General features: G+C 53.0%; 11 protein-coding genes across 11 annotated transcripts; 5 read left to right on the forward strand and 6 right to left on the reverse strand.

The window, feature by feature from the left end:
• Positions 1–143: 143 nt before the first annotated feature.
• On the forward strand, positions 144–878 carry BKA58DRAFT_434536 (uncharacterized protein; the record flags this gene model as incomplete). The annotated part of the gene is made up of 1 exon (XM_046173271.1): positions 144–878. The coding sequence occupies one exon, from the start codon at positions 144–146 to the stop codon at positions 876–878; it is 735 nt and encodes a 244-aa protein (XP_046031660.1).
• A 114-nt stretch (positions 879–992) lies between these two features.
• Positions 993–2,043, reverse strand: BKA58DRAFT_24824 (immunoglobulin E-set). Its single transcript, XM_046166734.1, has 4 exons — positions 1,777–2,043; positions 1,392–1,711; positions 1,289–1,337; positions 993–1,238 (listed from the first exon to the last, which is right to left on the reverse strand). Exons 1-4 carry the CDS (start codon positions 1,865–1,867, stop codon positions 1,108–1,110), a joined length of 591 nt encoding a protein of 196 aa, XP_046031661.1. The 5' UTR covers positions 1,868–2,043; the 3' UTR covers positions 993–1,107.
• A 1,011-nt stretch (positions 2,044–3,054) lies between these two features.
• Positions 3,055–4,909, forward strand: BKA58DRAFT_24841 (uncharacterized protein). The gene is made up of 5 exons (XM_046166735.1): positions 3,055–3,277; positions 3,335–3,543; positions 3,609–3,771; positions 3,829–4,639; positions 4,691–4,909. The coding sequence occupies exons 1-5, from the start codon at positions 3,211–3,213 to the stop codon at positions 4,713–4,715; spliced, it is 1,275 nt and encodes a 424-aa protein (XP_046031662.1). The 5' UTR covers positions 3,055–3,210; the 3' UTR covers positions 4,716–4,909.
• BKA58DRAFT_24869 (succinyl-CoA ligase subunit alpha) lies at positions 4,874–7,566 on the reverse strand. The gene is made up of 2 exons (XM_046166736.1): positions 6,297–7,566; positions 4,874–6,246 (listed from the first exon to the last, which is right to left on the reverse strand). Exons 1-2 carry the CDS (start codon positions 7,326–7,328, stop codon positions 5,104–5,106), a joined length of 2,175 nt encoding a protein of 724 aa, XP_046031663.1. The 5' UTR covers positions 7,329–7,566; the 3' UTR covers positions 4,874–5,103.
• A 679-nt stretch (positions 7,567–8,245) lies between these two features.
• Positions 8,246–10,127, forward strand: BKA58DRAFT_24880 (glucoamylase I precursor). Its single transcript, XM_046166737.1, has 2 exons — positions 8,246–8,650; positions 8,707–10,127. Exons 1-2 carry the CDS (start codon positions 8,362–8,364, stop codon positions 9,993–9,995), a joined length of 1,578 nt encoding a protein of 525 aa, XP_046031664.1. The 5' UTR covers positions 8,246–8,361; the 3' UTR covers positions 9,996–10,127.
• A 31-nt stretch (positions 10,128–10,158) lies between these two features.
• BKA58DRAFT_24884 (uncharacterized protein) lies at positions 10,159–12,134 on the reverse strand. Its single transcript, XM_046166738.1, has 4 exons — positions 11,125–12,134; positions 10,601–11,074; positions 10,420–10,542; positions 10,159–10,369 (listed from the first exon to the last, which is right to left on the reverse strand). Exons 1-4 carry the CDS (start codon positions 12,002–12,004, stop codon positions 10,323–10,325), a joined length of 1,524 nt encoding a protein of 507 aa, XP_046031665.1. The 5' UTR covers positions 12,005–12,134; the 3' UTR covers positions 10,159–10,322.
• A 167-nt stretch (positions 12,135–12,301) lies between these two features.
• Positions 12,302–14,876, reverse strand: BKA58DRAFT_464696 (histidine kinase-like ATPase). The gene is made up of 3 exons (XM_046174927.1): positions 14,548–14,876; positions 14,235–14,501; positions 12,302–14,185 (listed from the first exon to the last, which is right to left on the reverse strand). The coding sequence occupies exons 1-3, from the start codon at positions 14,821–14,823 to the stop codon at positions 12,530–12,532; spliced, it is 2,199 nt and encodes a 732-aa protein (XP_046031666.1). The 5' UTR covers positions 14,824–14,876; the 3' UTR covers positions 12,302–12,529.
• A 127-nt stretch (positions 14,877–15,003) lies between these two features.
• Positions 15,004–16,299, forward strand: BKA58DRAFT_24898 (uncharacterized protein). The gene has a single exon (XM_046166739.1). The coding sequence runs from the start codon at positions 15,210–15,212 to the stop codon at positions 16,281–16,283; it is 1,074 nt and encodes a 357-aa protein (XP_046031667.1). The 5' UTR covers positions 15,004–15,209; the 3' UTR covers positions 16,284–16,299.
• Position 16,300: 1 nt separating this feature from the next.
• Positions 16,301–17,403, reverse strand: BKA58DRAFT_24900 (histone-fold-containing protein). Its single transcript, XM_046166740.1, has 5 exons — positions 17,097–17,403; positions 16,999–17,046; positions 16,812–16,899; positions 16,677–16,760; positions 16,301–16,627 (listed from the first exon to the last, which is right to left on the reverse strand). The coding sequence occupies exons 1-5, from the start codon at positions 17,291–17,293 to the stop codon at positions 16,577–16,579; spliced, it is 468 nt and encodes a 155-aa protein (XP_046031668.1). The 5' UTR covers positions 17,294–17,403; the 3' UTR covers positions 16,301–16,576.
• A 260-nt stretch (positions 17,404–17,663) lies between these two features.
• BKA58DRAFT_24954 (oxidative stress survival, Svf1-like protein) lies at positions 17,664–19,094 on the reverse strand. Its single transcript, XM_046166742.1, has 4 exons — positions 18,978–19,094; positions 18,681–18,896; positions 18,206–18,630; positions 17,664–18,158 (listed from the first exon to the last, which is right to left on the reverse strand). The coding sequence occupies exons 1-4, from the start codon at positions 18,998–19,000 to the stop codon at positions 17,692–17,694; spliced, it is 1,131 nt and encodes a 376-aa protein (XP_046031669.1). The 5' UTR covers positions 19,001–19,094; the 3' UTR covers positions 17,664–17,691.
• Positions 19,095–19,607: 513 nt separating this feature from the next.
• On the forward strand, positions 19,608–22,503 carry BKA58DRAFT_24922 (kinase-like domain-containing protein). Its single transcript, XM_046166741.1, has 4 exons — positions 19,608–19,832; positions 19,915–20,206; positions 20,263–21,700; positions 21,747–22,503. The coding sequence occupies exons 2-4, from the start codon at positions 19,961–19,963 to the stop codon at positions 22,355–22,357; spliced, it is 2,295 nt and encodes a 764-aa protein (XP_046031670.1). The 5' UTR covers positions 19,608–19,832; positions 19,915–19,960; the 3' UTR covers positions 22,358–22,503.
• The last annotated feature ends 1,260 nt before the right edge of the window (positions 22,504–23,763 follow it).

The raw sequence follows: 23,763 nt of genomic DNA on the forward strand, positions 1-23,763 counted from the left end.
CCCGGGGCGCGGGTATTGCCGCCGATTGGCACCTCCACGCCTGTCAAGGTCAGCCCAAGCTGTGCTCCCCGAATGAGTGTACCGATGACGGTCTGCACCGACACATGACAGCCGACAAACTTTCCACAAGTAGCCCTTCTGTCATGTCGCCAACGCCCACGCCAACAGTGCTCTGCCCGCTAACCCTCCCGGCCTTGCTTCGCTACCTTCTCACCACGCAGTCAGAAACATGTCAAACACTACTGATCGTTTGCTCGAGTCGGGATAGCTTCCTTCAAGATCTTGCAACATCACTGCACAATCACCGTGAACATGACGCGGATGGTCTGGAGCAGTTGGTTGCGCCCACCCTTCAAAACTTACTCACGACACGGCATGTCAAACTTGCATTCTGCGCGTCTGTGCAGGCCTTGTTAGCCTACTTGACCGCATATGGTCGGGCTGGAACCAGTGTCGCTGCCGATGCCGAGGAAGAGGAAAGGGTCGTCCTGGTGAATCCACTCGCTTTGCATGCGTCGACATCTTCCTTCTCAGCCCAGGGCCTGTCCAGATGCTTCTCGGCGGCGGCAGAAGTCGCGCTCAAACCAGGTGTTACGCTCTACATCGCTGAATGCGAGGGTAGGCGCGAGCGTCAAGAAGAGCCCGATAGTGACGACACAGACATGGCGAATGATGCCCAAGAGTCCGCCGCGGAAACTCGCATGAAAGATCCGTGGGAACAGGACGTCTCTATTTTGAGTATCTCGGCTCGGAAAATCGGATCTGGAAGCGGCGACCGAGCGTGGGCAGGTCGTACGGTCAAGGCGAAGACAATAGCTGCCAGGTGGTTTCGCTTCTACGATTTCGAGGAGCAACAAACACACGCAGACCAAGGGTGAAAGACAACACATTGCAGTGACCAACTGTGAAAGGTTTCTGCTGTTCAATTCGCCTGTGCGCCATCCAGCCGGACTTGTTGGGTCCATCTAGACGGTCGGCCGTCGCTTCGTTACTTCGTGGGAGCTCAAGCTACCCTGGATATCCATCGCTTCCAATCGAAAGAAAATGACACCTTCCGCTATATCGCTACATGAATGTCCCCGTCAGCCAAACACATGCGACCGCAAACTACCAGTCCTTCTTGATGTCGAATGACCACTTGAACTGGAGATGGGTGTTGTTGTCATCGTCGACGAATTTGGAGACGGCAGTGTAGTGGCCACGGCCGAGCATACCGGAGGGGGCAGTTTCAGGTTCGACTGGAATAGACATTAGTGGGTTGTGGAAGATAAGATCGGGTTGTACATACACTTCTTCTCGTAGTATGGCTTCTCCTCGGTGCTGGGACCATATGAGCCCTGTCATGGCTGTTAGTGCTTGCTCAGATGCTCCCCTATAGCAGATGTACTCACCATCATCTCCTGAAGCTTCTCGCTGACACCCATGCGCGAGACCTTCTGGAGGTACTTCAGACCAGACAGGATATCGTGTTGCACCTTGAACTGTGCCTTCATGCGGAACCGAGCACCTTCCTTGATAGAGAAGGGCTTTTTCTCAAGAGCCTCGACGGCACCAGGTGCACGCAGGTCGATAACGATATCATCGCGGCCTTCGACTTCGAGAGCGAGAGAGAGGATGATGCAACGGCGAGGGTCGTTGGGGTCGGAGATGTCCTTGCCTTGTCCAAGACCAAGGGACGCTTTCCACTTCTGGAGGGACTCGTCGTTCTGGTCTGTCGCCGCGCGTGTTAGCCATGTATACAGGCAACTAGCTCCCCGGACAAGTTGTGGAACCTACCCAACTGCTGGTACTCGTCAATGGTCTTCTTCTCGCCAACCTTGAAGCCCTCGGTCTGCTCGGCGTGGAGGTCGTCTGCGTGGTCGGCCATGGTTGGTATCGGTGCGTACTGTGGAGGTGAGGGTGAGTGATTGGGGCAAGGCAACAAAAGAAATGTTGTGGAGAAGTCAAAGGGTCAATTGTAGGAATGAGGGGCGCGGCCTCGTGTTGAGCCTCGCGGTTAGCGGGGCACATTCACCGCTTCAGCACGTCGGCGCGTCTGATTGGCTGCGTTCCTGGTGCTTGCGGGACCCTTCAGATATGCCGCAGCTGTCCAGACTCTTGCTGCAACACGACCATGTCCGCCATGGTCCTGTCCTCAGGCAGAGTAAGTTTTTGAAGTGTGAACTGTCTCATGGTCGAGCATGGAGCAGACCCCTCTTGTTCTTTTTGGAACAGGCCACCTACGTCTGCAGGGTCGCGTCGCATGCGCGCCTGAGGGTGTGAGCTTCTACCAGACTGACAATTTGTCGGTAGGCTCTCGAGCTTGAGCTTGAGCTTGAGCTTCGTGACGTGGTTAGCGCTATCGGTGGTAGCGTATGCATCCCGTCCCGGAGATATAATACTAAAGGGATAGTACCAGGTGATGCCCGGGCAAGAAACCGATGTGGAACAAGAAAGGTCTTTGTAGCTGGCTTGCGATATGAGCTTCCCATCGCCTCAAGCATCTCAATTGGGTTGTGAAGATATAATGCAGCGCTTGAAAAAATGGCCACGAGCTTTGCTCGCCATGTTAGCCGCCGAGGTTTTCTCAAGAATGCACCAATTGAGGCTGCAATCACGGAGTGGGAGCATTGCTCGCCGTGTTTGGGGTGAAAGGGTGATGCTGTCCAAAGCAACGCGTCACGAGAGAAGAGCGGAAACGCGTGACTTTGAGCGCTTTCCGCATTGAGCCCATGGAATGACAGGCGACGCTTCTTCGGGCCTGCTATGCCACGACAATATCGGCACGGCCAATCGGTAAGCACTACCAGCATTGCAAATACACTAGAAAGGGTTGCCGCGAAACTTTTGCGTTCGCGCAGACTGTCCGGGGGTGGCTGGGGGCGTCTTCGTCCTGGGAGCGCTAGTGCACAGGGATAGCACACCCATCGCTCCTTCCTGTCCGCCTCCGTCGCATCGCACCACCTTTCATCACGTCGATCGCGCGCTTTCGCCACGCCCTCACCCACGTCGCCATCCCGTCTCGATTTGACACGCAGCTGTCTTCACTCGTCGCGCGACTCGGTCCGGCAGTACATTGTTACTGAAGATTGCGCGCGTCATACGTAGACAGAACCATCAAATCTTCTCGCAACCACCTTTGCGCTGCGCGCTGCATTCATCGCCAACACGCGTTATATTTCTACGCGCACATCAGGCCAAACTTCAAGACCTACCGGCAACATCTTCAAAATGCTCTCCCACCGCAACCTGCCCGAGAGGAAGAATCCTCTTCTCGAGCCGACCGAATCCACTGCCAGTACGTATACGTTGCGCATCGCGTCATTGCGACCAGTCATCTAACCATTGCGCGCAGTTGAGATTCTCATCGAGAGGCGCCGACTGGGACAAACAAACCTCGGCGTAAAGCCCGGTGTCAGTGGTCTTACCAATGCGACCAAGCCGGAGAATATGGGCACGTTTGATTACGCGCACCTGAGGGTTCCGCTGCCAAAGGACTTGACAGGATCCGGCATCTTCACATTGAACAAGACCTCGGCTTTCCCCGAGTCTTACTTTCTGATGGTACGCGTTGTGAAAGAAAAAAAGCCACGAGATTTCGCTCAGGATGCGACTAACACGACAAACAGCGACGCAGCAGCGATGGCTACATTAGTGCGACAGGCATGTTCAAGGCCGCATTTCCTTGGGCTTCTGTCGTAGAAGAGGACCTGGAACGCAAGTACCAAAAGACATTCCCTTCTGCAGGCGCCGAAGAGGTCGCTGGAAGCGTATGGATTGCGCCTGAAGAGGGTGAGTAACTCACCTTCACCTGTTCTCGAGAGCTCGCGCTAATCAAAGCCCCTCTAGCTCTCGCGCTGTCTGATGAATATTCTATGCGCCACTGGATTGAGGCACTTCTAGACCCCGCGCCGATCGAAAAGGGCAACAAGGATAAATCAAACACTCATATCCAAATGCCCCCGAAATTCGACGTCGCAAACGCCACACCTGTAACTCTGCCCGCACCCGGTCTTCGCACAACTCGCGCCCGCTCGGCTCGATCTGTATCACCTAGCCGAGGCGCAACCCCCAGCAGCCGAAAGTTTGCGACTCCGCGAAAGTCGCGAGCCACAAGAAGCGCGATGAAGCCTGATCTTACCAAGGCCGACGAGGTCGTCACTCCATCGAGCGCTCTGCAAGCAATCATTGCGAATGGCACCACACCTTCTGAGTCAGTCGCATCATCTGTCGATGGTGATGTCAAGGACAGGGAAGCAGCGACTGAGCTCAAGACCGAGCCAGATGTCAAGGAGGGCACAGTTCATATCGAAGTCGAGCAGACCGTGGAGACAAACGGCGACACTGAGAAGACCAGCACCAACGTCACCGTCGATGTCCCACACAGCCATGCTGCGCTTCCCGAGCCCGAAGACCCTACCGCCATGATCGAGGAGGCCAAGCGGATGGTCGCAGAAGCACAACGGCTGGACGGCGATGCGTCGGCCAATGTCATCAAATCGACAAAGCGTGGCATTGAGGACGTTTTGGATGTGGAAGATCTCGCCGACGAGCGTATGAGTAAACTTGCAAAGGTTGCTTACACCACCGAGCAGAAGTTGACCAAGGAGAAGGTCACACGGAGAGCACTTGTCGGCATGGGTGTAATGGCAATCATAGGGTAAGTCTACATTTGACACGTACAAATCTGAGCACAGCTAACGGTAAACAGCACCGCCTTCCAATACCTTGCATAAGCCCACCATTTTCCTTGAACCCTACAGTCTCGCGCATGTTTTGGGTATTTGGAGGCTCGCCCCCCGCGCTTGAGTTCCAACGTGCTTTACTTCATTTCGATTTGTTCGCAGATACCAATCACCCAAATTTTCTCTCATCTTTTTTCACAGGCGTACGGGAGGCTTGTACGCTATTGCACGAAAGGACAAACGGTGGCTGGCTCCCTTTTGGAAAGAAAAAGGAACTTTTCAGGGACTTGTTCTCAGAGGCGGGAGCGGCAACACATTCGTTCTGTGTGAATGCGGAGACTGGGTTGTCCGGGTGGTCAACAGTAGAGTATTTTAATCTGATATCCCCCATTTTAAACTGTTGCCAATGTAAATATCCATGTGCGTATAAAGCTAGTCCTCACTTTGATCCGCTCGCATTAGCCAGTTCTCCAACTTTCTTGACCGCCTCTTCAAAGTCGTCGAATGCGTGGATGGGCAGCTTAGCTTCTTCCAATACTTTCTGCCCTTTCTCCTCGTTCGTTCCTCTTAGTCTGACAACCACCGGTTTCTCAACCCCAATCTCCTTGAACGCCATGATGATACCTTCGGCAATCATGTCGCACAAGGTCAGTCCTCCGAAGATATTCACAAACACAACAGACACCCGGGGATCGGACAAAATGAGCTTGAAGGACGTCTTGATCGTGGCGGACGTCGCTTTCCCACCCGTGTCGAGGAAATTGGCGGCAGAAGTCGAATAAGGCGGCTGTGAAAGTCGCAGAGACAGCGTATCAATAGTATTGAGTGCCAGTCCAGCACCATTCACCAATGTACCAATCAGGTTCCGCGGTCCCTCTTCTGCCGTAGAAGACGGCGGCGTTTGCGTCCCCGCCTGACTAGTCCCCGCCGGAAATTCAGGAGACCCCAGCGGTATGTACACGATACCGGCTTCTTCAGCTTCTCGGTCCGTTGCTGAGACCGACTCTTGGTCACGAAGAGCATGGAGGTCAGCTTGTCGTTTGCCGGACTTGAACGCCGCGTCATCGAAGAACAAGTACGGTTCGTAGATGAGTATCTCGTCGCTTTCGACAGATAGAGCGACTTTGACGTGGGCATCGATTGCTTCTTTCTCTTTGTACAACTTCCATAGGTTCTGAATTAATTCGACGGATTGGGCTTTGGCCATCGGTGGGGCGGCGTCAAGTTGCATGTGTGCGATTGCGGCTTGGATGGTTTCCTTACTAGGGCCTGAACGGTAGTCGAAGGGGAAACGGCGGACGCGTTGGTTCAGTTTAGAAGGGTTTGCTGTGGGCGATGCTATGATTGAGGGACTGCGTGCTGAGCGGTGCGGGGAGATGCCTAGGTAATGTGTTGAAGGTGAACCCTCTGGTGGTGTTGTCAGATCGATTTTGTATGTTGCGAGAAGGTTCGTAGACTGGTCCTTGGTGAGATGGAGAGAACGTCTTTGCTGACATGGGATTGATGGTGTAGTAGAAATGACAGGCCGCCGTGTGAAGCTTGAAGTGTGATACGAGCGGCGCTGTTGAGCTGCCGATTGTTCCTGGTCACTGTCAGTATCTGCATGTTGTGTCGCCTGTGACCAAGTCATACAATCTTCTTCACGTTGCGACCGGATTTTGCAAGAATATCTTTCATCACGCCGCCAAACTTGGCAGGATGGTCCACCATGGTCACACCAGCATCCTCCAGCGCTTTGTGTTTTGAAGCCGCAGTGCCTTCTCCTAGCCCAACCCATGCTCCTGCATGGCCCATGACTTTTCCAGCTGGTGCTTCAAAGCCTCCGATGACTGCAGCGATAGGTTTCGGGTTCTTAACGCGCTTTCTGTAATCTTTGATCCAATCTGCTGCCTCCTCTTCCGTTGTACCGCCTAATTCACCAACGATGATAATAGCCTCTGTATCTTCATCACCCTCAAAAACCTTCAACGCGTCAACGAAGTTGGTCCCAGCCACCACGTCGCCCCCTACTGCGATACAAAGACTTTGTCCAACACCGGCTCGTGTCAGAGAACCGACGGTTTCATATGAGAGAGTCCCGGATTTCGCCACAATGCCGATGTGTCCGGGAGAAAACGTGGGAAGTGGTTGAAATCCAATCCTGCATCTTCCAATAGCTGAGATTATTCCTGGAGCGTTGGCACCCACGAGCCGGGACTTTGATTGCGACTGTAGCATGGAATGTATTCTCATCATATCATGCAACGGAATGTGCTCCGCGACTGCAACGATGAGCGGCACCTCAGCTTCGATCGCCTCCTCAATTGCAGCAGTTGCTTGATGTGCTGCGACATAAATTCCCGTTGCATCAGGTTTTAGCTGTTCCATTGCAGCCCTCACAGATGGCAGGACAGGCAGCCCAAGATGCTCGCCTGAACCATTCGGCTTTACGCCGCCGACAACGTTCGTGCCCCATGCTATTGACTCTTTTGCATTTGCAGTAGCTTGCTTGCCAGTGAATCCTTGGAATATAACGCGAGTGTGTGATCCGATCTTGAGATTTTGGATGGTGTCATCGTAGTTGCTGTATCGTGAAGAGACCGTGAAAGTAGCACAGGGTATCCGTTGACTAAGTTTCCGCGCCGTCCGAACGTTGCGCAACACTCGCGCTTGCTGTGATAGCATACTGGATGGGAAGTGTCGGAGTGGTCAATTGCACGTCAGACTCCAATACTTCCAGGGAAAGAACCGACGGAACGATCGTGAGCCAGATTCCAATCGCGAAACGGAGAAAGAAACCAATGCCGGAGAATAACTCTACCGTCTTTGCACAATTTGAGTGAATGATTAGGACAGATGATACTTTGATGAGCTCAGAGGTGACGGGAACAGCCGACGTGCATTGCGGCTACATGTAAGTAGCCGACTGGACCCCTCATGCGTCCGGACCTCGGAGAACGTCGGAATCCATCTAAAATCATCGATACGTGCTATAGACATCTCATCTCATGGTGTTTTCCTACGATCCACAACCGATGGTCGACAGAAATTGGCCCGAGCTGACGAGCTCAGCTGCTATGGCTGATGGAGTGTCCGTGGTATGAAATTGGGAAGGAGAGGCAACATTGCACGAGCTAAATAAAGTACAAAGCAGTCATTAAATGCTACCTAATCATTTGTCGACATCACATCCTTTTCACGTTCAAACTCGAATTTCATGTGCGACTTTGCGCAGACCTCGGCCTGTTCAAGTGTCGCACGCCCAGCCAGAAGGTGCCTTGCATGCTTACCCCAGATCCGCGGAAGTGGGTCGCGTGACGTTGTTGGCGTCGGCTCGCGTGGCTTTTTACACATCACCCGCCATGTCAAACAAGACAATTGACCGCCCGCGCGACCCCGTCCACCGCCTCCTACTCGTCCACGCACTCCGCTAACCCTGGCACGCGACTTACCGTCATCATCGTGATCGAGAATCATGGCCGATGAAAGGGATGACCGCGGAGGTGCAGAGCAGGGACGCCTGGAGGCTTGGGGCCATGGGCGGCTCTTGTGTCTCTTTGATCGACTACTAACACCTAGACTCCACGAGATCTCTTTTCTGCTTCCTCATTTTGTTTTCTGCTCCACTGCGCGCTAGTTATGAACTGCTAATCATACTACCCTTCTTCCAGTGTCCTAATCCATCGGCCCTACCCAGCCAATCCGACAGTCAGCTGTCATGCTTCCTCACGTAGTCCTCCTTGCAGGCTTTCTTTACCACGCCTATGCCTTCTCAATACCGCGTCTTCCTCCGCTGAGTACTTTCGTTGGCGCCAGCCGAACACAAACACAGCAACAACCACTGCAAGATACGTTCGATGCGTGGATCGAGAAGGAAGAGCGCATAGCTCTAGACAAACTCCTGGCAAATGTCGCACCCGGTGGCAGTAATGTCCAAGGGAAGGGCGTAGCGGATGGCACGGTTGTTGCGAGTCCGAGCCAGAACGAGCCAGACTATTGGTTTCAATGTGAATGACACCTACCTATGCCTACCACTGAGCATCTACTAATGCATTTCATACAGGGGTCCGCGATGCCGCGATTACTATGAACACCCTCGTAGATGTCTACGCCGACGAACCATCCTCTTCTCGCGGTTCCGCACTCTCTACCATCCTCGACGCGTATACCTCCCTCTCGAGCGATATCCAGCATACCTCAAACCCTTCCGGTGCCTTTGACGATCTCTCTGGGCTTGGTGAACCTAAGTTCCACATAGACGGAACACCCTTTACTGGCTCATGGGGACGGCCTCAGCGTGATGGCCCAGCCCTGCGTGCGCTGACGCTCATGCACTATCTACGAGAATACAATGCTTCACACCCTCTGCTCTGGAGTTCGGAGTCAGCTGAAGACTTCTTCCGACCATACTACGCCGTGGAGATGCCTCCACGTAGTGTCATCAAGGCCGACCTGGAGTACGTCAGCCACTTCTGGAATCAGTCGAGCTTCGATCTCTGGGAAGAAGTTAAGGGTCTGCACTTCTTCAACCTGATGGTTAGCGCAAGAAGTTTGAGGGAAGGTACCGACCTTGCAAGGACGTTCGGAGACATGGGTGCGGCAGCCTGGTATGAGGAGCAAGCTGGGTACATCGAGGCTTTCCTTGGCAAGTTCTGGGATCCCCAGAAAGGCCATCTCGTTGAGACGCTGTCGAGTCAGCGGAGCGGGCTGGACTGTGGGTTGCTCCTTGGCTCGCTCCACGCTCTACCTGCAGATGATTCCGAAAGTGACATTGTATATCCACCATGGTCTGATGAGATGCTCATGTCGCTTCTGGCTTTGACTCGCGACCAACGCGACCGTTTCCCGATCAACAGCAGCCCATCCGACGAGGACCGCGATGACGACATGGAAGAAGATTCTTTTCAAGGCACTGGCCTCGGCCGTTACCCCGAGGATGTTTACGACGGATACGGCACCTCGAACCGTGGAGGTAATCCCTGGTTCTTGTGCACCTCGTCAGCCGCTGAGGTCCTCTACCGCACCGCAGCACACATCTCGGTTGCCGGTAACCTGACCATCTCTGACACGGGTCTACCATTCTTCGAAGCCCTTCTCGCAACTTCTTCCCTCTTCGTCGATGTTGGTACCTACGGTGACTCTGATGCGCTCTTCCACTCTGTCATTGAGCGCTTGCACACCACAGGCGATCAATTCCTCGAGGTCATCAAGACGCACGTTGATGCTGAGGGAAGCATGAGTGAGCAATTCGACCGCGTGACGGGTTACATGAGGGGAGCCAACGATCTGACCTGGAGCTATGGAGCATTCTTACAAGCGGTCCGAGCGAGGAAGGTGTCTATGAACCTATGACAGATGCTGCAGTTGAGGTCGCACATTTACAGAGAAGTACATGACGAGTTATGAATTACGACTATTACATGATATTCTAATAGCACGGAGTTGGAATGGCTAGCACTTTGATCATTACGATCTGATACCCTCGTTACGCCGCAATATTATCTTTATTATACATTCATCCTGCTACGACATTGATACTGGGGGATGAGAACGAAGTGCAAGTTGCAAAACGAAGCGAACATGAGTATGAGTATCATTATGTATGCATTAGATCTATGGTATCAACTGCGAACCAACCCCCAAAGTGTTGTGGCTTGGAGAACACCAAAGTGATCCCATTTAGTCGAGCGGCCAATATTCATGGATGTTGTGTTGTGTTTTCCATCCTGTTCAATGTTAGTATACGAAGCAGCCGCAGTATGCAGAAAAAACTTACTCATGAACCAGCAGCAGAAGGGGAAAAACAACGTATTGACTGCTCCCCACGCAATCAGGATACCGAAGTCCAGTCCTATCCTTGAATGTAAATCGAACAATATCGATCGACTTCCTTCCACAACTGTGCATTTGATGTTAGTATTTTGGCAATGTAGAGCGGCGGAGTGCAAATGACTTACTTGAGTGTAGCGGCCAGGCGTATCCCCACCTGTAGAACCCAGGCGCGATCTCGATATCGTAGAATGCAGTGGAAACATTGCTGATGACCCAGAAGATCAAAAACAGTCCCATCCACGGCATGCCCACTACCATGGCCACGTTCTCACAAGCCAGTCCCAGCGCGATCATACCACAGAAGTTGAGCATCCAGTACACGACAAATGTGCCACTACCGTATGCTACTGGATTGCCTTCCATCATATTCGTGACTTGCGTTTCGCTGGTGATGGAGTTGGTGTGCCAGAAGTTGATTTGGAAAGCCATGGAAACGAAGGAGTAGGCGAGCGAAAGCATGAAGTAGGCGCATATCGTGGCGCACCAGCGCCATACGATGAGCTGGGGGAACTTCAGCGGCGGGTGGTTTTCGGGCTTGAGGTATTGCATGTGGATGGGCATGTAGAAGGAGAAGCTGAAGAAGGATATGATGATGAGATCTGCAAATGTTGTTAGCCACACCCAATGTGGGGGTTGTAACGCGTCTTACAGATCAGTCCGATTGACACGGCGGGGATTCCAGTGTACGGATAGAAAGGCCGCAAGTTGAACTCGGAGAAGCCAATCGCCGGGTTGATGGCCTGGGGAACGTTCTGCATGTTTGATAGTACTGCCGGATCGCTCGCCCTCTGTATAGCCATCTGCGCCCATTGCTGTCCTACCATGCTTTGGGCCTGCGTCATGAATTGGCTGATAATGGGGAACATGAAGTCAAACCAATTGGTATCGTCTCTGGCGTCTTGGTAGATCAGTTGGCATGCCCCCAGAGGATCGTAACTCGTGTTCCCGTTGGCAATAGCAGAGTACAACAGCGCGCTCGCGTTGGGGTTGATGACAATGGCGGCCCAGGCATCCCAGTTATAAACAGCTTGTCGGACTTGCAATGGATCGTTGTTGAAATCTGAACCGGGGCGGACACCCCATCCCAGCGTCGGCTGACCGCTGCTCAGTTGCTGTTGTACTAATTGCGTGATGGTTGATCCAACGAATGGCGCGTTTCCAGTGTTGTCGTAAGGCGCTGCTCCATCCATATCCACGACATACACCAGCAAATGGCTCAGCCTGTTCTCGACCTTGAAGAACACAGCCCAGTACAGCGATAGCACACAGAGTATGAATGCCATCAGGAAAGCCGTCGTGATGATCCATTTTACGAATGCGCGGTTGCGCACTTGTCGAAGATCGGGATGCCAGAACCCCACCGGTTGCATCTCAGACTGTTCCGATTTCCCGTTGCCATTCTCCGCTTCCTTGGGGGCTGTTTTTCCGCGGTTCGTTTCTGGGTGTCCATTTGTGCCTTCTTCTGCGTTGATTTGGGCTGGAGGGCGAAAAGCGCGTGGTAAGCGGATGCGGTTGATTAATTGCGACATGGTGAGTTGGAAAGGACCGACACGCCACTAACGCTTCCGAGTGAAATTACCCTCCACAAGTCCTGCTTGGAAAAGCTTGCTGTCCTTGGGGAATCCATGGCGGCCAATTGCTTTTATTTGTTGTTGCGAGTCTTTTCGCTAGGGGCTTTTGCTCGATGGTAGGGACATCTATGACGTATTAGTAAGTTTTAGATCGAAGCGTTATGGTGACGTTTGCAGCCGCGAGATCCTAGCTCCTCCCTTTAGCTCCGCGGCAACGGGTAAGTTGTCTAGATTTGCTACTAGTTTTATATTGACTGTCGCAGCGCATCGATTATGAATGCCTTTCTTACTTATGCATGTCTGTCACATTCGGACTAGTAATAGTATCTCTTGTGGCGCTCGCACGGTCGCCCCGTTCCACATTGGAGCGAACAGCGCGCTCACTATATTGTATCATTGCCTCATCCCATCAAATCTCCGGCGTGGCTACTACTTCGGCACAGGCGGGCGCTACATCCATCCTGTTCTGTGCTCTTCATCGCATCAGCATCGCTCGAATACTCGGTATAGACCTTTCAGATTCGCAACCTCCATCACTCCACCTTGAAGTAACCCTTTTGTGCCCACAAGTCTAGCCTTGCAAGCCGGGAAGATGGTAAACTCGATTGCTCGCAGAAGTTTCTTCCGCCTTGCTGCAATTTCGGGATCTTCCTCAAGGACCTTACCTTTGCCTTTGCCATCGTCACCGGCTTGTGCTGAGGGCGGCAGAGGCAGACTTTCTGGTACATAGAAAGAAGCAATCTCGCGCAGCAACGTCTGGAAACACCCCTTCTCCTCATTCCAATTAACATGCGGCCCAAGGCGCAGCAGAAACTGAGGAAGTTTGGCCATAGAAGGCGTGTAGTCTTTCATCAGCAGTGGAATAGAGCAGAGTTCGCCTTCTGGGGTAATCTCCATGGAGAAGTATTCGCTCAGCAGCGCTGCCTTACTGATCAACTGCTCTTTTACTACTTCGACAACCTCTTCCCAGTCTACCTTGTCTGCCGCATCACCTGCATTTTTCTTTTCTTGCTCTGCAGCAACGTTGAGTAAACCGTGTAGCGGCAAGGGTGGGTTAAAGCGTATCGACCCGTAGTTGGCAAAGTCGGTCAGACCGACCTGGTAGAAGTACTCGTTACAGAGCATACCGTAATCGACAAGGAAGAGCTTTACGCCGCCTTGTATAGCCGCTATTCGCTTCTGCTCGTCGACAATTCCCACAAATGTATGCGTCGAAATAATATCGGTAAGCTCGTTGTGCATTGCATCTCGAACCTCCGCACGGAGATCTTTGACGGATGTGAGACGACACGCCATCGGTTCCTTTTCTGCGAACTCATACTCCATCTCTTCTTCGTCGTTCGCGATCTCTTCGACGGACTTTTGCGGTTGCAACATCGACGTAATTTTGCGTGCTGAAGAATCCGTACGGACAAGGTTGGTTTCGTCTCGCTTTTTGGTCGCTGTATGCGGCGCTCTTCGGCCGCTGCGGTCTGATGCATCGCCTTTCGCAGGAGTCGAAGGCGTGATCTGCTTCATGGGCGTTGCGAAAGGAACTTTGGGGTTTGAAAGCAATGACTGCGTCATGAAAGACCTGCTCGTATCGACCTTGGTCAAGTTTTCGCGGATCGAGTCGCATATGACAGCAATGATCTCGTCTTCATTGAGGAAGTGAACCTCGCGTTTTGTAGGGTGCACGTTTACATCTACTCGCTGTGGTTCGATTTCGAGACTTAGATAGAAGAATGGATGAGCTCCTTTCGGTAGAAACGTGGCGTAGGTCTGCTCAACACTCTTCTTGATCGCGGGCGACTCTACCGCTCGATGGTTGATGAAGAGCAGCATCACTGTTCTCTTTGCAGTATAATTTGCGTTACTGACCCAGCCGTCGCACTTGAAGCCCCAGCGGTCGTCTTCGACGTTTAGGGCTACCAAATCGCTCGCAGCAGAATTGCCATGGATCGTTCGAATCCGGTCCTTGACGGTAGCAGAAGCAGGCACGGTTATGCTATTGTTTTCCCCCGCCTTCTTGCAGGAGAAAGCAACGCCTGCGCAGTGAACAGCATAACGTCCGATGAGCTCGAGAATCTTGGCGTACTCTTCGCTAGCGGAACGGAAAGCTCTCCGCCGAGAAGGAACATTGTAAAAGAGATCCTCAACCTAGCACTTGATTAGTTACTGCCGTGGCGCTGGGAGGAGACGAACGTACTGTAATAATCGTGCCCTGTCGGCCGGCCTTAGGCTTTGGTTCGGCGCTCTGGCCAGGCTTCGCACTTGCGAGTTTACCATCCGCAAAATGCGCTTCCCACGCGCAGCTCGATTCCTTTGTTCTCGTAGTAACCTTGAGATGAGCAATGTGACTGATACTCGCCAGCGCCTCACCACGAAAGCCGTACGTGCCAATGGAAGTCAGGTCCTCGAAAGCCTTGAGTTTGGAAGTAGTAAAACGTTCGCATAAAATTGGCAGGTCTTCTTTCTGAGGGAAGTCAGCATATGATGACTCTGAGAAGATCGAGACATACATCGATGCCGTGACCATTGTCGGTGATCTGGAGCAGCTTGAGGCCGCCGTCTTTAACTAGGACCTCCAATGCAGTCGATCCTGCATCAACAGCATTCTCAATCAGCTCTTTGAGCGCGTGTACCGGTGCGACAATGATTTCTCCGGCCGCGATTTTGTTAACGACGTCTTGCGATAGTGCCTTAATTCGGCGCGGCGCGGGAAGTGGTAGACTGTCATCACCTTTTCTTTTCGTCCCGCGTGGCGACGACGTTGACACGTCCATGTCATCCGCCATGATCACACGCTGCGTTGCGCCTTCGAGTTGTAGTTTGTGCCGATGTGGATGGGTGACGCACGACTGAAACATAGCAGGACGGGGAAGCGCGATGAATGGTGTTCCCGCGCTGTCACGTGCCCTAGCTGACACAGCTCTGAAGGCATTGCCACGATTCCACCTCCAAACCTCAAGCAGTATGTGTTAACAACACGCTAACTATACGAGCCCTTGTGAAATTTTGAGTATCAGAAATCATACCATGACAGCATAAGCAAAAAAGTTGATACTAGTGAGGCCGCCCGATATTTGAGCGGCACGGTCGCGTCACGGCTACTCTTTCTCATGCACATCTTGTAGTGCGACTTCTGCTTGGTTCAATAGCGCGGCAATAATTTGTTGAAGAGATGGCACCTGCTTCATATGCCCGCGCCACAGCCTCATCTACATCCAAGGCCAGTCCTAAGCCTTCGAAAACCACCCATGTTGTCGACGAGTCGATCATATCTTCCCTCAAAGAAACGCGAATCGCGACATCCCCAAAATCGAATCAAAAAGCTCCAATAACGCCAAAGAAAGCTCTCAAACGGCCATCCCTCCTCACACCACAAGCCAGAGACCAGCTCATCTACAACCGCGATCTATACGCCATCAAAGCCAAAGACGCTTCAAAGCCATGCCTCTTATCAGATCTTCCATCCGAGCTACGCAGTTTGATCTACACATTCGTCCTTCCCCCAACACACCATATCTCCGATAACTGGCCCGCAATCGTCAAACGCGCACAACGACGCCTACCTCCCCTGCTGCATATCTGCCGCGCCATCAGGATTGAAGCAGCGTACGACTACTACACCAGCACAACCTTCAGCTTCTCAGTCCGGAATCTGAATTTCTATCCTGTCATGAGATGGATCGATGAATTGCCGAAGCAGCATCGCGCTTTACTTTTATCTCGGAATCGACATCTTGAAATCAACGTTTTGCCGAGTGTAAAGAACTCCTTTACATATCCGCCCAAAGGCTGGCTGATCGACGGATATATGCAGGATCATTGGAAAGCATGCCAGCCTTTTGGTAACATCTACACTGTGCCTTCTGATTTACATAAATCGCATTTCCTGGTCTTCTGTCGGCTAGCTTCTTGGTTCCTTTGGTGTTCCAGGTCACCATATAAACCTATCAGATGGAGTTATACATTTGAGCAGTCGCCATTTCATAATCCGTTTGGTCTGCCAGGCTTACAGGAGCAGGCGGTGTTGGAGTGGTTTCTCAGGCACCATGTTACGGTGCTGACGATGGAATGTGTGGGGAAGGCGTGGAAGAGGACTAAGAGTGGGGCCGCGGCGATGCGAGGGGAGGTAGTGAGATTGTTGGACGCGTTGGATCAGTGGTACAGAGAACGCTGGGGCGAGGGCAGAGATGGAGGCGAGTGGGAAGAAGCGATGGAGGTACTCAAAAAGGGTATTGAGAAATGGTGAATAGTCAGGAGGATTACAGCAGTGAGACATATAGAATGGCATTGGGTATCATCGCTAATAAAGAAGGGAAATGCATGTCCTTTTACATCTGGAAATCCATCTCCGTGCCACACATCATACATACGTGTGAATCTATTCTGGATACCGTTATCATTACCCATCGACCAAGGCTGAATTTCGCCGATTGGTCTTGGACAGCGCAAACGGTCGTTCCATGCTCGGCATTGAGCTGCCCTAGCAGCGCACGCCACTTGTGTAGAAGCCGCGCAAGATACCTCGTGACAAACGTACACTCAGCGGTTATTGAGGAAGGGGGGCTCAAAGCCGTAAATAGGGTTACCGAGCTATCACAAGTCTTAGCATTCGTACCTTGCCTCTGAAGATCAAACTTACTCGTCGAAGGGTAAAGACAATGTCGGTGACCGAGACGGTCTTGCGTCCACTGGAGTCCACGATCGCACAGCAGTCTTTCAGTATCTGATAGGCAGTTAGTCGTCGCATGCAGCTTCAACTTCCCGAGCAACTGACCCTTGCTAGCCGCTCTCTGAGGGCCAGGCGCACGTCGTCGTAGATGGTTGCGGAAATGCGCTTCACGCCGCCACGCCGAGCCAAACGTCTGAGATGTGAATTAGTAGAATGTTGTGGAATCTTTCAAAGTTGAAGGCGGTAGCTTGCTGCCCATGTCATTCCTTTTTCGTAACCAGGGACCACTTACCGGATGTCACCTTTTGTAACCCCGTAAATATTGTCCTTTCTGGTCTTGCTGCAACTAGTTAGCTCTCGGATTGTCCCACGCACAACCCGGAAACTCACGTATGCCTCTTGAGATTGGCTTTCCCCAAGCCTTTCCCCTTCCCGAGACCACCGGAGCCCTTGCCCAACCCGAGTCCAGGTCTTGCGACTCTGGAAGCAGCTGGTGAAGCTGAGACTGTGGTTCCTGATGCCCGCGGCCAGCCCGCCGATACGGGGCGTGATGGGCCGCCTGACTGCCTGGGTCTTTCATTAACCATGTTGCGTTAATGGTCATGTGCTTGAGCAAAGAGAGTGACGGCGAGGCTGTGTTGGTGATGCGGGTGCACGGGCCGCAACGTCACGCGTTCAGACGCGGTCGCGTTGTTATGTGGATATGAGTGCGATGAAGGCATGCGGGGTCCAATGGCGGGGTCGAGTCGTTTGCTTCTCACGGGTAGTAAATTGAGAGGAGAGCACGTTACAGTAGCGGTGAATGCGAAGAGTAGCAGCTATTGTATTCATCTGATACTAGGTCATTGTAGGTTACAATTTACAGTTCAGAGGTTGTATGTGGGACAAACGTTATTCATTAGTTTCCAGGTGCTAGCCCTGATGCATTAATACTAGAGTACGTATCCGGGGTCGTAGGTCCTTATATCCAAATTTGAGACCATATCTACGAGATGAATGTAGCTTCAGTGAACAATGTACCCTCCTCTTCCTTGACCTCATCGCCGACCTTGACCTTGATGGTCATCTTGGGCGCATACTGGTAGATGTATGGCTTTGTACCAGCTGCGCTTGCGACGATGGTCTTGATGAAGCCCGGCACTTCGGCCATGACATCAACACGGTCAATGTTCTTTCCCAGAGCACCGGCAAGGTCTGCGGTGACTTCCTTGCCATCTTCGGTCTTTCCCACCCAGTGGTAGCTTGCCGAGGTGGGCTCCGGCCAGCCGGTCTCGTCTTGCTTGGTCTCGGTGTGTTTCACATCGCCTTCGGTGTTGGCGAACAGTAGCTTGCCGTCAGTGGCAATTCCGGCGACTCGGACGACAGTCGACGCGTAGGAGGCGGGAGTGGTGAACTCCATCAGGATGGCGGAGTATGAAGGCGACTGGAAGTTGACAAAGTTCCACCTCGCAGCTATAATTGTTAGTTTAGAGTATCCACAGACGTATCGAGGTGCTTACCAGCGTGGTGGGGCTTCATGCCCTGGAGGGCGTGGCTCAACATGCCGCGGCCCTTGACGTCAACCTCACCCTCCTTGGTGATGATGGACCCCTCGACGCTGCAGCGCGGCCAGAAGTGGTGGTGCATGGAGCCCCACGGCGCCTTGGGGTCGGTGCCGTAGTTGGTGGTGCCGTCCTTTCCACCCATGAAGCCGGGAGCAGTCCTGGTGAACTTGACGTTGACCATGCTGTTGTCGTTCACCGCCGCCTTGATAGTATATGCACTCCCATCTTCCGAGAGCTCGATGGAGACGCCGTCGGCGTAGAAGGAATGTTGGTCCTCGTCGAATCCGTAGTTTGAGACGGGGTCACTTGCCCAGAGGAAAGGCTTCTCGTTGTTGGGGTAGAAGAGCTTGCAGTTGAACTGCACGGTTACTCGTAGACCGCTGCGAGCTGTGAGTACTATGGCCGGCTAAATATGGCAATGGTTACTTACGCAATGTTGTTGTAGATGACCTGCAGGAAGCCCTTGTGCCCGGCATCGGTGAAGAGGTAGAAGGTCTGCGTCTCGACGTTGGTGTAGTCGAGCGTCACCCACTTGAGGTCCTTCTTGGCCAGCTCGGTGTAGGCGGGCTCACCACCCTTCTTGCCCACGGGCTGGATGGCATCGGGGCCGTATTCGGGCTCTTGGGTGCCGGCAACCGCGGCTAGTCTACATTTGTCAGTACGCGTCCTGTACACTGCATTGCGCCACGGTCGCGCAGGCACGTGTGAAGGCGAGGGTAGCACTCACGTTGACTTGGCCCAGCTGAACATGTTGTGGGCAGATGGACGCACTTTCCAAAAACAAACAGCGTGCGTAAGTAAAGGCGGTCACGGGCTTTGATTGGAGGAGGGCAGAAAAAACTCTGGACAGGTTCTGTTCAACAGGTCTGGATCTGAAATTTTCGGGGAGGCCGTTGACGAGAGCACGGCCGGGAGCAGGTAGGTACAGCGATGGCGACGTCAGGACAAGCAGACGGTCGGGACACTTGCAGGGCGATGAGATGCGGCGGGGGTATCACGGGTGCAGCTGTTGGGATCCGAGGGACCTCGGGACGGGACAGAGTCTTTGGCGTGTTTGGTGAAGATGCCAAAGCTGCTGTAGACATGGGAGTTGAGGCGGCGCCGCATGGGTGAGGCTTAGCCGTAGCTTCCCGATGTTGCTACGAATAGGGCAACCCGCGCGCCCTGTGCCTCTGAGGTAGCACCTATCGTCGACCCCTCCCAGGACCAATTTCTCGTCGCTCTTCACGCCCGACGCCGAGTCTACTATTTGTCCCGCCTCTATATACGTAGGATTACTCCCCCGGCTGCGACCCCTTCCAGATTCCGAGCATCCGCGGTTTTACGGACGAATTGATTGCACGCAATCGTCGACTAGCGCGGGGCTTCTTCACTCTAGCTTCCGATGACGATTCTGGATGCTTTGTAGTCAGGCACACGACTCGAAACTTGCACTGCATTCCTCCCCATCCACCCTCACCACTGCACGCATCGCTATAATCATCTTGTCCGGCTGCTCCGCGCGCATATTTGGACCCTAGATTCTCGGCTGCGAGGGAGCTGGGACGCATCTCTGGGCGACGCGCATCACGAACCCACCCAAGTAAGCTAGAGCTGTTCGACCTACTTAGACATCTGCGGATTTCGTCATGGCCTGGACTAGAGGAGCTGACCCTCTCTGACAGAACATTCACCCCACACCCACACCCACACTCCCAAACTTTGCCCACCATGACGTCGACACCGCCTGCGCAATCCGTCCGCTTCAGCGAGATCAACCAGGAAATTGAGCCCGAAGAGGCTGTAAGAGATGTTGCGGAGCTCACGGGCACCGACAAGGCACAGCCCGATGGCCCATTGAGCCCCCAGGCAGAGGAAGACCTACGTAATCTGTCGTCTACTCTACAGAAATCACGAATGCAGGCAAAGCGCATGGAGAACTTTTCCTTCGAGCCTGTCTCACTGCCGCCCTCGCGAGTAAGCAAGCCTCAAGGAGTAGTCCACTGTTTGAACACAAAGCTAACAACAACAAGGCACCTTCCCCATCTCCAGCCTCACGGACAGCTTCAGCACACTCAGGACACCGTTCCTCCATTCCGTCGTCACCTGCATCCGCCATGCACTCTCCGCCGCTAACACCGGCGGGCACATCATCCCGCGAAGAGAGGGCTAACGCAGAGGGACACAAGAAGCGCCCCAGCGATCCCGCCATGATGACGCCTCAGGTCTCGCCCCCGCACGAAGCTCCGCCAACGTCAATGGACTCGTCCGTGCAAAGTCCAAACGAAAGTCAATCTGCCTTACCAGTTCCTGGTTCTCCTAGGACTGCACCGCAGTCGCCTCGCCCCTCGTCCGATCTGTCCGGCGTAGTCCAGCCGCACCCAAGACGTGGGCCTGCATTTACAATGGGCCCTACTGGCGACTCAAATCCGGCTTCCCGGGATGCTAGTCCGGCAGGATCCGGAGGAGAGCGTACGCCAGGAACGTCGACTCCAGCACCTGGCTCCCGGCCATATACACCACAGGGAGACAGGGACGATACCTATGCACGCTCCAAACGCGCGGCGCAATCAAGGAACCTGGATTCGCTCGAAGCCCGGTATATTTATGGCGGACGCGATGGGCGCAACTCGGCAGCATCATCTATATATCAGCTACCCCGCTCCAAAGGAACTGAGTCTGATAAAGAAGAGAGCAAAAGAACGAGTATATTTGGAAAGAAGAAGACTCACTCCGATGCAGAAGACAGCAAATCGCAAAATGGCAAACAACATCATGGATCCATGTCCGAACTGAAGCGCTTCTTCAAAATCGGACACAAGAACAAGGACAAGGATAAAGAGAAGGAAAAGCGCAAAGAATCCCCTGCGCCGTCGGTCAAAAGTGCAAAAATCAAGTCAAACAAATCAGGGACTATGACACCACCGATCACGAACGGGGCTATGAGCGTACCATTCGCTGACGACCACGGCCTCCAGAGCAAGTACGGCAAGTTCGGGAAAGTGCTGGGCTCAGGAGCGGGTGGGTCAGTTCGACTCATGAAGCGAAGCAGCGATGGCACCACATTTGCAGTCAAGCAGTTCCGGAACCGACACTCCTACGAGTCTGAAAAGGACTACAACAAGAAGGTGACTGCCGAATTCTGCATAGGCTCGACGCTGCACCACGGAAACATCATCGAGACTATGGACTTGGTGAACGAGAAAGGCGCCTATTATGTCGTGATGGAATACGCACCTTATGATCTTTTTGCTATCGTTATGACGGGGAAGATGAGTCGCGAAGAAGTCACCTGCTGTACCTTACAGATCTTGAACGGAGTGACATACCTCCACAGCATGGGCTTGGCACATCGGGATCTCAAGCTTGACAACGTTGTTGTTAATGAGCACGGGATTATGAAGATCATCGATTTCGGAAGTGCTGCTGTGTTCAAGTATCCATTCGAAGACGAGATTGTACTTGCGAGTGGTAAGTCTGTCGTACCTTTCAGTAAAGCTTCTTCTAACCCCTCCAGGTATCGTTGGCTCGGATCCATACCTCGCTCCGGAAGTTTACGACCTTTCCAAGTATGATCCGCAACCGACTGACATCTGGTCTCTTGCCATCATGTTCTGCTGCATGACGCTACGTCGATTCCCATGGAAAGCACCGCGCGTATCCGACAATTCATACAAGCTCTTTGTATCCCCTCCCAACGATGGGCCGAGATCGATCACAGGTCCCTCCAAGTCGGCCACTGATCTTCAGCACAGCGCAGGTGACGATCGCCGCCAATCAGGAGTGCAATCAGAACCTGCGTCTCGGCACCAAACTTCAGAGCAGTCCACCGACCATCGCGCCTCAACGTCGTCAACGAGCCAGCAGCCACCGCAAGTGATAAAAGGGCCATGGCGCCTTCTCCGTTTGCTGCCCAGGGAGAGTAGGCATATCATAGGCAGAATGCTCGAGATCGATCCTAAGAAGCGCGCGACTCTTGATGAGATCCTCGAAGACAAGTGGGTCACTGGTAGTGCAGTGTGCACACAAGAAGAGGGTGGGAGGGTGCTCCGATGTGACAACCACGACCATACGCTCGAGCCAGGCGCAGGCGTCGCCTCGGCACCAAACACGCAACAAAAGAAATGAGCTTCGTCCTGGAACCCGACGAGGGTCTCTTGTTATTTTTCCATATTGATGGCGTTTGGACGATTAGCAGGCGGGTGTTTACAGGCTTTTCCTGTCCGCCTGATATAAGGTGTTCCGGCCCGATTAGAAAGGCGGTTCTTCTCCTCTTTGATTCTCACGCGTTTCGTGCGCTTTTTTGTAATACCTTAAACGTTGTCATGTCAATACAAAAGATTGACGAAACCAGTACACGGGAGCTACGAGCCAAAAAAGTGTGATGGGAGTTTGGCGTATGTAAATAACTGCGAGCCTCATGGACAAATGTACAAAATGCGATCAACAAAGCTTCCCCACGTTTGTTTATAGTGCTTATATGCGGATACCGATGACGAAGGACGAGCTCCATCCAAGCAGGCCATCTACTTCGAACATCGAACACCGAACGACGCAATGCTGGTATAGTGTTTGTTTCTGGACGATTTCTGCTTTCCCCAGCCTTCGCTTGGCGTACCGTGCGACGATCCTGACACTTCGAAACAAGCACCACGCAGCTGACAAGCCCGAAACGTGCGCATTCCCCGTTGCTCGAAACGAGCACACGGTTCAGTTCGCTCGATGTAGGATTCTCCGCACGTCAACATCAAACAAGCCTTTATCCTGATCCAACGGCTTTACTCTGTCTGGTGGAGAAGCGACGCGTGTTTACGCAAGACATGCATGCAATGCCTCAGGTGTGATCTTGTTGATGCTGCGAGTGGATGACTGATGTGGAGAGCACACACGTCAGATCGCAGCATTGTTAAGCCAAGCCGGTGCCCAGAGGATAATGTACACACTGTGGTTGGCTAGCAGACTCGAATATGACGCGCGATGTGCGGGAGTTTAGTAGCAGCGATCTAGGCCGATTTCTGAAAGCTGAAATGTGGAGTTGGGAGCTGTTGGTTGGCGAGATGCGTGGGTGTTATACCTCGAGACCTCATCACGGGGGGAAAGCTTATCGCACTAGGTCGCCATACTTGCCGGGAGTGGACTGGAGTGTTTGTCATTTTGGTGGTGGGGTGAGTCGTCTTAGCAGAGAGAAGAGGCATGCAGCAAGCAAGTCTTTGCTGTAAACAACATGCGCATCCCACGCCTGTGTCACGATACTCGATGTCGACAAACGCCCGTTCGGCGTCCAGCAGCAACGCGCAAGCAAGTAAAGTGGGTCTTTGTGTATCGTCAATCGAAAGCAGGGGGTGTCATGTACAGCCGCTGGCCGTGGCAAACGAACGTGAAACGAACTACGGTAATACAAGACGCATGCTTGCGCAGTCTCAGCTTGTCCGCTTTGGACGCGCGAAGGAAGCGTTTGAGATTGATGCATGAGTGGCCGAGAACGGGCTGGAGGGGTTGTTCAGGGTAAGCGCAAGCGAGCCCCGGCGCGGGAC

Source organism: Alternaria rosae, assembly GCF_020736505.1.
Source record: "Alternaria rosae strain MPI-PUGE-AT-0040 chromosome Unknown BKA58scaffold_1, whole genome shotgun sequence".
NCBI classification, from domain to species: Eukaryota; Fungi; Ascomycota; class Dothideomycetes; order Pleosporales; family Pleosporaceae; genus Alternaria; species Alternaria rosae.

What these genes read in the sequence shown, in the direction of transcription:
- BKA58DRAFT_24824 (XM_046166734.1), bottom strand. Translation starts at nt 1,867, where the DNA reads ATGGCCGACCACGCAGACGACCTCCACGCCGAGCAGACCGAGGGCTTC. An exon ending in TGACGAGTACCAGCAGTTGG is followed by an intron (nt 1,712 to 1,776) that starts GTAGGTTCCACA and finishes GCGCGGCGACAG; the next exon opens with ACCAGAACGACGAGTCCCTC. An exon ending in GCCATACTACGAGAAGAAGT is followed by an intron (nt 1,239 to 1,288) that starts GTATGTACAACC and finishes TGTCTATTCCAG; the next exon opens with TCGAACCTGAAACTGCCCCC.
- BKA58DRAFT_24841 (XM_046166735.1), top strand. Translation starts at nt 3,211, where the DNA reads ATGCTCTCCCACCGCAACCTGCCCGAGAGGAAGAATCCTCTTCTCGAG. An exon ending in CCGAGTCTTACTTTCTGATG is followed by an intron (nt 3,544 to 3,608) that starts GTACGCGTTGTG and finishes CACGACAAACAG; the next exon opens with CGACGCAGCAGCGATGGCTA. An exon ending in ATGGATTGCGCCTGAAGAGG is followed by an intron (nt 3,772 to 3,828) that starts GTGAGTAACTCA and finishes AAGCCCCTCTAG; the next exon opens with CTCTCGCGCTGTCTGATGAA.
- BKA58DRAFT_24869 (XM_046166736.1), bottom strand. Translation starts at nt 7,328, where the DNA reads ATGCTATCACAGCAAGCGCGAGTGTTGCGCAACGTTCGGACGGCGCGG. An exon ending in GTCGCAACGTGAAGAAGATT is followed by an intron (nt 6,247 to 6,296) that starts GTATGACTTGGT and finishes GACAGTGACCAG; the next exon opens with GAACAATCGGCAGCTCAACA.
- BKA58DRAFT_24880 (XM_046166737.1), top strand. Translation starts at nt 8,362, where the DNA reads ATGCTTCCTCACGTAGTCCTCCTTGCAGGCTTTCTTTACCACGCCTAT. An exon ending in GCCAGACTATTGGTTTCAAT is followed by an intron (nt 8,651 to 8,706) that starts GTGAATGACACC and finishes CATTTCATACAG; the next exon opens with GGGTCCGCGATGCCGCGATT.
- BKA58DRAFT_24884 (XM_046166738.1), bottom strand. Translation starts at nt 12,004, where the DNA reads ATGTCGCAATTAATCAACCGCATCCGCTTACCACGCGCTTTTCGCCCT. An exon ending in CGCCTGGCCGCTACACTCAA is followed by an intron (nt 10,543 to 10,600) that starts GTAAGTCATTTG and finishes TCAAATGCACAG; the next exon opens with TTGTGGAAGGAAGTCGATCG. An exon ending in CTTCTGCTGCTGGTTCATGA is followed by an intron (nt 10,370 to 10,419) that starts GTAAGTTTTTTC and finishes AACATTGAACAG; the next exon opens with GATGGAAAACACAACACAAC.
- BKA58DRAFT_464696 (XM_046174927.1), bottom strand. Translation starts at nt 14,823, where the DNA reads ATGGCGGATGACATGGACGTGTCAACGTCGTCGCCACGCGGGACGAAA. An exon ending in ACAATGGTCACGGCATCGAT is followed by an intron (nt 14,502 to 14,547) that starts GTATGTCTCGAT and finishes GACTTCCCTCAG; the next exon opens with AAAGAAGACCTGCCAATTTT. An exon ending in GACAGGGCACGATTATTACA is followed by an intron (nt 14,186 to 14,234) that starts GTACGTTCGTCT and finishes ATCAAGTGCTAG; the next exon opens with GTTGAGGATCTCTTTTACAA.
- BKA58DRAFT_24898 (XM_046166739.1), top strand. Translation starts at nt 15,210, where the DNA reads ATGGCACCTGCTTCATATGCCCGCGCCACAGCCTCATCTACATCCAAG.
- BKA58DRAFT_24900 (XM_046166740.1), bottom strand. Translation starts at nt 17,293, where the DNA reads ATGGTTAATGAAAGACCCAGGCAGTCAGGCGGCCCATCACGCCCCGTA. An exon ending in GTTACAAAAGGTGACATCCG is followed by an intron (nt 16,900 to 16,998) that starts GTAAGTGGTCCC and finishes TTCACATCTCAG; the next exon opens with ACGTTTGGCTCGGCGTGGCG. An exon ending in TTGTCTTTACCCTTCGACGA is followed by an intron (nt 16,628 to 16,676) that starts GTAAGTTTGATC and finishes GACTTGTGATAG; the next exon opens with CTCGGTAACCCTATTTACGG.
- BKA58DRAFT_24954 (XM_046166742.1), bottom strand. Translation starts at nt 19,000, where the DNA reads ATGTTCAGCTGGGCCAAGTCAAC. An exon ending in GTCATCTACAACAACATTGC is followed by an intron (nt 18,631 to 18,680) that starts GTAAGTAACCAT and finishes CACAGCTCGCAG; the next exon opens with CGGTCTACGAGTAACCGTGC. An exon ending in CATGAAGCCCCACCACGCTG is followed by an intron (nt 18,159 to 18,205) that starts GTAAGCACCTCG and finishes TAACAATTATAG; the next exon opens with CTGCGAGGTGGAACTTTGTC.
- BKA58DRAFT_24922 (XM_046166741.1), top strand. Translation starts at nt 19,961, where the DNA reads ATGACGTCGACACCGCCTGCGCAATCCGTCCGCTTCAGCGAGATCAAC. An exon ending in TCTCACTGCCGCCCTCGCGA is followed by an intron (nt 20,207 to 20,262) that starts GTAAGCAAGCCT and finishes AACAACAACAAG; the next exon opens with GCACCTTCCCCATCTCCAGC. An exon ending in CGAGATTGTACTTGCGAGTG is followed by an intron (nt 21,701 to 21,746) that starts GTAAGTCTGTCG and finishes TAACCCCTCCAG; the next exon opens with GTATCGTTGGCTCGGATCCA.